Raw genomic sequence first — 7,849 nt, 5'->3', positions numbered from 1 at the left:
CCTGACAGAGGCTCCCAGGAAGTCTGTCTGCCTTGATTTGTTTCTTTAGTTTATTTTATTCCACACTTGGGGTGACGATGGTAGTTTTTGCAAAAGGCACCTTATTTGCAAGAGGAGGCCCTGGGGGGACATTCTGTCCCCCACACGCCCCTCCCACGCCGCCCCCGTCCAGGGGGGCGCTGTCCTCTTGAGAGCAGGTCCCAGCCTGGGCTCCGCTGCCAGCCGCTGGGCGCTCCCAGGAGGACCTCCTCCCTCTGTGGGTCCTCGCGCTCCTTCCGCACGCTCCTCGCGGCCGTCAGTGGGTGGTGGGTGGGTTTCAGAGGATGTGTCAAAGGCCTGCTCTGCCCGGCAGGGCTGCAAGGGACTTTTGCCATCTTCCTCCTCCTCCTCTCCCCTTTCATGGAAGGGACAAACTGAGGCCCAGGAGCAGGAAGTCTTTCACCCCAGATCCCCCAGCCACCCAGGCTCAGGGACCTGGGACTCCGGTCTCGCAGCCCACAGCCGCGGACGCCCCAGGGGGGTTTCCGATCCCAGCTCCCACGGTTCATCCAGGCTTCACCTCCGGCTCGGTTCACACCAGGGGTCAAAACACAAATGGGTGGGGCCCAACGGGCGACTGAGCGAAGCCACTGGGGTGTGACAGCCTGGGGTGATGGCAGGGCCCTGGGCAGACTGGAGAACACAGGTCCCATTAGGAGGGGGCGCCACCCTGCTCCAGCCCCTCCACACCGCCAAGCTGGCCCACCGTTGCTGGACTGTGCCAAGTTTTAAGTGGAGGAGTATGCAAAACCGCCTTATTTTGAAATGTCAGCTAATTCGTATCCCCCGTCAAAAAAAAAAAAAAAACGCCAAAAAAAAAAAAAAACCACACACACTAAACCCACCACAGCAAACTAAACACCACCAGGGAGCTGATCTGCCCCGCGGGGCCGGCGGAGGGTGTCACCAGTTTGAGGCCTCTGGTTAGAAATGACATGGGAGGGCTGCCAGGATCATGCAGAAATCGGTTGACTGGCCAGACTGATCCCCAGCACGGCCCTCCCAGGGCACCCAGAAGAAGGGACCCCTTGAGAACTCAAGGCTGCTGGTGGGGTCCCCGAAGAGGCATTTCAGATGAGGACGGGGGTGGGGGGGCGCTCAGATGCGATGGGAGGATCCCAGACAAACGAGGGTGTCCCAGAGGTGACCCAGACACGACAAGGTTCACTGAGGTCCCCCCCAGACTTGACAACGGTGACTTCAGACGTGACGAAAGGATCCCGGAGGGGCCCCACATGTGACTGGAGAATTCCAGACACAGAAAAGTTCCAGAGAACTAGGGGAATCTCAAAGATGACAAAAGCACTTGGGGGGACAGAGAGGACACAAGAGTCACAGCTGGCCGGGCACGGAGATCTGAGACGTGATAAGGAATTCGCAGAGGGCCCAGACATCACTAGGAGATCCCAGATCTGACTTGAGGGACCCAGACATGAGAAGGGGATCCCAGAGAGACCCGGGCCAGGGCTCCGGGTCGCTGGCAGGGCGCACCTCCTGGTGTGACGATCTGCGGGCTCACTGTCCCCCAGATGAGATTGAGGGGGTCTTAGACACACAAGGGATCTCAGAGAGGTCCCCGGCCTGGTTGGGGGATCTCAGACATCATAAGGGGATCCCAGAGGCGTTCTTGGGATGCTGGAAGCACTACCCCGCCCCCCCTCCACACAGACACATAGCAGAGTCGTCTACAGGTCCTAGGACCCGAGACATGAGGATCCCGGGGCTCCTGGACATGACAAGGGAATCCCAGAGGGGCCCCAGACAAGATCGGGGCCCGGGGGGGTCCCAGAGGGGCCGGGGCAGTGTTTAGAGATGACGGCAGCCCTGCTCGCCCCGCAGCGTGGGGATGCACGGGTCCTCTGACCTAGGGTGTGGGGACGCCGACGTGACACAGGCGTGGAGCCCCGGAGAGCGCCCCCCGGGCTCAGGCGCGGTGCGGGGCGGACAGCAGGTCACTGTTGAACTGGTAGGTGAGCTTGCGCTTGACCTTGCGGATCTCTCCGGTCTTGGCGTAGTTGCGCAGGGCGCGCGCCAGCTTCTGGTAGGTCATGCGCTTGCGGTTGCCCTTCTGCTGGCCCCAGCGGCGCGCCAGCAGCTCCTTGTGCTTCGAGGAGAACTGGAAGACCCCGGCGCCCGGCTCCACCCACCACACGCACTCGCGCATGTCCCCGCGCGTCAGCAGCCCCAGCAGGAACTGGTACAGGCGCAGCTTCTTGCGGGCCCCTGCGGGGGGGGGGGGGGGGGGGAGGGGGGCTTAGGGGAGGCGTCCTTCGGGTCCGCACCCACCCCGCCCCGGCCCCCGCCAAGCCGCAGCCTCCCCATCGGGATAATTTGGGTGAGGGAGGCGGCTGTGAGGTACACCCGCGTGGCTCTGTCCGTGCGCCGTCCCTCCCATTCGGGGCAAGTGGCTCCTGGCCCCGAGGCTGTGTCACCAGAACCCCCATCCCCCCTTCCCTGCTTGATTTGCCAGGATTTGCGTCTGGCCTGTGCCCTCCTGGGTGGCCAGCCCGTGGTAACCCATATTTCTCGAGCCCGTGAGTGAATCTGTGAAATGGGACGCCAATGCTCTCTCGAAGGCTTATAAAAAAGCTGACTGGTGGCATGAGATCTGGAGGGGGTCTTAATCGGCTGGCCGTTTCTCTAGCTCCGGGTCTCCCAGCCTTTCAGCCCCAGAGGGGCTGGGATCCGGGGAGAGGCCAGGGGCTCTGACTCCTGGGCTCCTCCAAGCAGCAAGAGCCCCACAGAGCTTGGGGGTGGGGGTGGGTTCCCAGCAGGGCACTGGATACAAGAACCCGGCCTCTGCCATTTCCCAGCTGTGTGAGCTTGGGGTGGTGACATAACCACTCTGAGCTGGTGTCTCCTCAGCTATCAATGAGGCTAAGGTGTGTGTGTGTGTTTGACTTTCACCCACCTTTGTGACAGACTAGGGGCCAGGCATTGGGCTGGGCACTTTACAATTACATTTAATTTTCCTCGTAACCCCACGATTTGGGGATGATGGTGAGGACGCCCATTTTACAGATGGGAAATCGAGGCCCATGTGGGGAAAGTAACTAATAATCCCAACTTTCTAGGGGCCACACATAATGGATGTCGGGCACGTGGGCAGAAGCAGGGGTGAAATAGATGTGAGTTGATATTAGGATTATTTTGTCGCTGTTGTGTCCACAATTCTGGTAAAGACTTACTGAGCATCGCGGCAAGCACTGCTGTTTCATTTATATGTATTATCCCACTTAATCCGCCCAACCAGCCACCAGTAATAGACATCCACATTGCACAGATAGGAAACCAAGGCACAGAGAGGTAGAGCCACTTGCCCAAGGTCACACAGCCAGTAGACAGCAGACCTGCCAACCACCCTCAGTGCTGGAGTGCTTGGGAGGCCATGATTCCTTTAGCCCCCTCCCTCCATCTCCAGTTGGCGTCGCCCCCCCCCCCCCAACTTGCTCCCACATACCTGCCTCGGATCCCCTCCCCTCGGAGCCAGCCATGAGGGCCTCATCCGACTCGCTGTCTGAGACCTCCAGAGTGGGACTGTCCAGCAGGAGATCCTCCTCCTCCGACAGCACGGGGCTGGGGTACAGGGGCTGCGCCAGGGGGCCGAGGGTCTGTGGAAGGTTGGGGTCACCTGCAGTCCGGGGTCCCCTGCTCTCCCTCGCTCAGCTCTCATCCCTCAGCTTCCTCCTCCCCGGCCCCGCCTATGGCCCTCCCCGCTGTTTACAGCCTGCACTCTGGCCTCGGTTCAGATCTGCGTGGCCAGGGGACCCCCAGGCCACCTCCGGGAAAGCCTGCCCAAAACAGTAACAGCCGTCTGTGCGGCCCCTGGCTCGCTCTGTGCCTCTGTGGCTGGTTCGTGCAGAGGAACAACAGGGTGCTTAACCTCCGGGGGTGGGCAGAGGGATGAAGAGTCAATGGGTGCACAGCTTGGAACCAGTGCCTGGCACCTAGTGGGCGTCACTCAAATGACGGGATGGAAAATGTCCCCTCACCTGGCTGGGGAAGTCTTCCGTGGGGTACGCCCGGAAGTCGGGCCCCGGGGCCTCCAGGCTGGGGGCCAGGTCGAGGCTCCCCGCAGGGCTGTAGGCTGAGGGTCCGTAACAGAGCTGGACACCCTGGGGGTGGCTGAAGGTGGCCACGGCCGGGTCATAGGCTTCAAAGGAGGCGGCCGGGACAGCTGGGGCCTCAGTCCAGCCCCACAGGGAGTCTGGGGGAAGGGCACTGAGTCAGAAGCCGGGAGGTCTGGCCTCGGCCCCCTCCCACTGGAAGCCCCCGGCACAGAGGGGCCATTGTGGGCTGTGCAAATCTCTGACCCAAGGATTTGCATGGGCGAGCAGGGTGGGTGGGAGAGGAAAGGGAGGCGGCCTGGAGGCCCGGGCTCACTTGGTGCTGCTCTGCTAGCTGACGGCCTCCCCTGGGCCTCAGCTCTCCCATCTGTGAAATGGGCTGAAGGGGCAGGTGGGGAGGGGGCTGGGCAGGCGTCACTCACCAGGAGCCCCCTCCGAGTCTGGGTAGCCAGGGTGCTTGCAGCTGTCCAGGTCGTAGAAGACTCCATCTGGGTACTGATGGGGGTGGGGGAGACGGAGGAGTGATCCCAGGCTGCGGGGAGCCCCCCACCCCCACCCTGGACCCGCCGGGGGACTCCCACAGGGACGGGGAGAGGGAGCGAAAGAGAGAGACACAGGAACTAAAAGAGAGAGAGAAGGAGACAGAGACGCAGAGAGACAGAGTGAGAGAGAGAGACTAGGCATCAGAGACAGGGGCAAAGAGAGAGACAGAGAGATACAGAGAGAGGAGACGGATGCACAGCAGAAACACACGCACACGCACACAGAGAATGAGAGACACAGGCAGAGACGCATAGAAACAGAGACCCAGGGGCTCAGAGAGCGACACAGCAGCCGGGTCCCTCTAAGAGGTGGGCTCTCGGGAAGCCCAGCTCCTCGCCAGGACCCAGTCGGCAGGTCGTTGCACCTGGGACGGCGTGGAAGGGGGTGGGGTGAAGGGTGGGGGTGTTTTTACAGAGGCAAAGTCTCATGCTTCCTTTGTCCACCTCCATATCACTTCGATTCGTCTCAAGAATCACGGGTTGTTTAGCAATTAAAGTCTCATAAAGTCTCAAGCTGGATATACATCATCCTGATGACCCGCCATCTCATTCCTGGGTATTCATGGGTACTCATTCATGGGTATGAAAATATGTGTCCACACAATAGCCTGGTGCCAGGATAATCAGAGCAGCTGAATTCGTAGCCCCGTGGCGCCCATGCACAGGAGAACGGACACATTAGCAGTGGCCTGGTCCTGCGAGGGAGTACTAGACAGCAAGGAAAAAGGAGCGATGCCCAGCACACAGCTAACCTTGAGGGAAGGAAGCCAGACCCCAAAAGGGACACCTTGCCAGATGGCTTTATGTAAAGTTCAGAACATGGTGGAAAATAGCAGAGGCAGGTATTGATCGGGAAGGGAGGTGAGGGAATCTTCCAGAGGGCCGGAAATGTTCTATATCTTGGCCTGGTTAGTGGTTACCCAGATGTGTGCATAATGTAAAACCTCACTGAGCTGCATACAAGATTTGTCACTTTCCCGGCTTGTGAGTTTCCCTCAGTTTTTCAAAAAAGCGAAAGTCTTCAAGTTGGAGGCAGCAGGGGATGCGCTGAGGGAGGGGCGCCTGGAGGAGGTTTCCTCCAAGGTTGTGAGCGGGTTTTACTTCCCGGACGGGGCTGTGGGTTTATGAGCGGTGGGTCTGTGTGTCTGAAGTCTGACAGACTCGACTTTTGAAAAGACAAAGCCAAGATGAGAAGAGAAGAAGGAAGTCGATTTGCTGAATGTGGGATGGACAGAGGGAGAGACACAAAGTTGACGACAGGAGGGCGCCCCCCTCCCCCATGCAAGGATGTGGACCCAGAGCCTGAGAGAGGGAAGGACGTCTGTGATGGAGATGGGGGTGGGGGGGAAGGAGGGGTGGAGGGTGGCGCTGGGAGATCCGGAGAAAGACAAAGTGACAGGAAGGAGCAGAAGGGGAAACTGAGGCAGGGAGGTCCCGGTGGGCTGCGTGGGTCCCCCACACCCCTCCCTGGCCCCCAGGGCCCCAACTCACCAGACAGCTGTAGTGTGGCCCTTCGAGCCTGGAGGGGGAGAGATGCAGGGGCATGTCAGGGGGGCCTTCAGCCACCTGAGTCTCCAAGTGGTTGGGGTGCGGACGGTGGGGGGATGGGGGGAAGCGCCTGCAGCTGTGACCACCGAGGCTCACTGCTGTGTGTCCCTGTGTGAGACCAGCCCCACCACAGTCCCCCCACTCCCCCACCGGGACAGGAAGCAGGGGGCAGGGGCCAGGCAAATGTCCCCCCTCCCCTGGGATTTGCATAGACTGAGGCTGTGGGGGGGCAGGGAAAGTGAGGGAGAGAAAGTCCCTGAAGAGGAGGTGTGGGCGCCAGCGGGCGGGTGGGGGCGGGGGAGGGGGCCCCCCATTATCAAGTTGGTGCAATGGGTCCACCTTGGACCAGAGGAGAGAGATGGAGAGACACCTAGGCAAAGATGGGAAAACACAGAAGAGACTCGGCCGAGGGGGAGAGAGGCGAGGAGGGAAGGGAGAAAGTGTGGAGAGAGATGTTCGCGCAGCCCCAGAGAGGGAGAGAGCGGGTGGAGGAGCGACGGGGAGACAGAAGGAGAGAGAAGGCTGGAGGACAGAGAGAATAGGAAAAGAGACAGAGGGAGCAAGAGGCAGAGAGCAGAGACCACGAAACCTAAAGAGTCGGGGCAAGAGGCAGACACAGGCAGCGAGCGGGAGATGGAGCGAGACCCAGCAGGAGATGGGGAGACGGAGACCAAGCTGGAGGGCCCCCGGGGAGAGGCGTCGGCAGGAGGGAGGGAAACCAGTGTCCCAGGAAAGATCTTTGGGGTCCAGGGGAGACAGAGATGGGATGGAAGAAAGAATACGAAGTGAGAGATGAGAAAAGAGCGACCCCAAAGGGGTGAGAGACAGTGTGGACCCCCTAGCTTCCCACACACCTGCCCCCCCCCCCCCGTGGGGCAGGGACCACCACCCCTGGGGGAGGCGGCTGGGGCAGCGCGGGGGGGGGGGTCCAGGTGTAGGTTCAGGGGCCCCCACTCACTGTGCGGCCTCCAGGGCGAGCATGGTTGTCCCGGGCTGGGTGTGCTGCTGCTGCAGCCACCACCCCTATTTATACCTTGGCCCAGCCCCCTGGGGGGGGCAGGGGTGCCGGCTGGCCTGAGCTCAGCCCTCCTCGAAAATCCCCTCAGGGAGGGGGTCAGGGGAGGGGGCTGGATTGCACAATCTCTTGGTCACGTGGTGGGGAGGGCGGGCCTGGGGGCCTTCTGGATTTGGGGATCCCCACGGTCGGAGGTGGGGGGCTGACCCTGAGGTGTAGGGATTCTGGGAGAGGAGCTGGATTGGGGGTGCCCTGGAAAAGTAAAGGAGGGGTCAGGGGTTCCTGTGACCAGTGACAGGGGGTCAATAAACAGGGGCAGGGTCTGGGCCCCGGAGCCAGAGGGGAGCAGGTTGCGGGGGGCTGGGGAGCCTGCTGGGTGACACCGACAGCAGACACAGCACCCATGTTGTCAGAAGGCAAGGTGGGGGTGCCCAGGCTCTCGTCAGTGGATGTGGACTGGGGGGGTCCCCGAGGAAAACCCAGGCCCACAGCCAGTGAGGACCCCGAGGTGGAAACATCGTGGGTGTGCGACACGGGAGGGGGGGTCCCCGGTCGTGCTGGGGAGTGGGAGCCTCAGTGTCAGGGGCTGCCCCAGGCCTGGGAAACAGGGCAGCACCTGGAGGGCGGGGTGGCCACCC

At 61.3% G+C, this 7,849-nt stretch overlaps 1 protein-coding gene across 1 annotated transcript; it reads right to left on the bottom strand.

Annotated features, from left to right (window-relative positions):
• Window positions 1-36: 36 nt before the first annotated feature.
• Window positions 37-7,275, bottom strand: SPIB (Spi-B transcription factor). The gene is made up of 6 exons (XM_023650226.2): window positions 7,155-7,275; window positions 6,140-6,167; window positions 4,529-4,601; window positions 4,032-4,246; window positions 3,500-3,650; window positions 37-2,262 (listed from the first exon to the last, which is right to left on the bottom strand). The coding sequence occupies exons 1-6, from the start codon at window positions 7,175-7,177 to the stop codon at window positions 1,964-1,966; spliced, it is 789 nt and encodes a 262-aa protein (XP_023505994.1). The 5' UTR covers window positions 7,178-7,275; the 3' UTR covers window positions 37-1,963.
• Between the last annotated feature and the right edge of the window lie 574 nt (window positions 7,276-7,849).

Source organism: Equus caballus, chromosome 10 (assembly GCF_041296265.1).
Source record: "Equus caballus isolate H_3958 breed thoroughbred chromosome 10, TB-T2T, whole genome shotgun sequence".
In the NCBI taxonomy this organism is placed as follows: domain Eukaryota; kingdom Metazoa; phylum Chordata; class Mammalia; order Perissodactyla; family Equidae; genus Equus; species Equus caballus.
Note: the sequence above shows the minus strand (reverse complement) of the source record. Positions and strands in the feature narration are given on the sequence as shown.

Bases quoted from the DNA above. Each gene is read 5' to 3' on its own strand.
- SPIB (XM_023650226.2), bottom strand. From the start codon at position 7,177: ATGCTCGCCCTGGAGGCCGCACA. The intron at 4,602-6,139 runs GTGAGTTGGGGC...CACCCCCATCAG, and splicing joins GGCCACACTACAGCTGTCTG to TACCCAGATGGAGTCTTCTA. The intron at 3,651-4,031 runs GTGAGGGGACAT...AACCTTCCACAG, and splicing joins CGGAAGACTTCCCCAGCCAG to ACCCTCGGCCCCCTGGCGCA.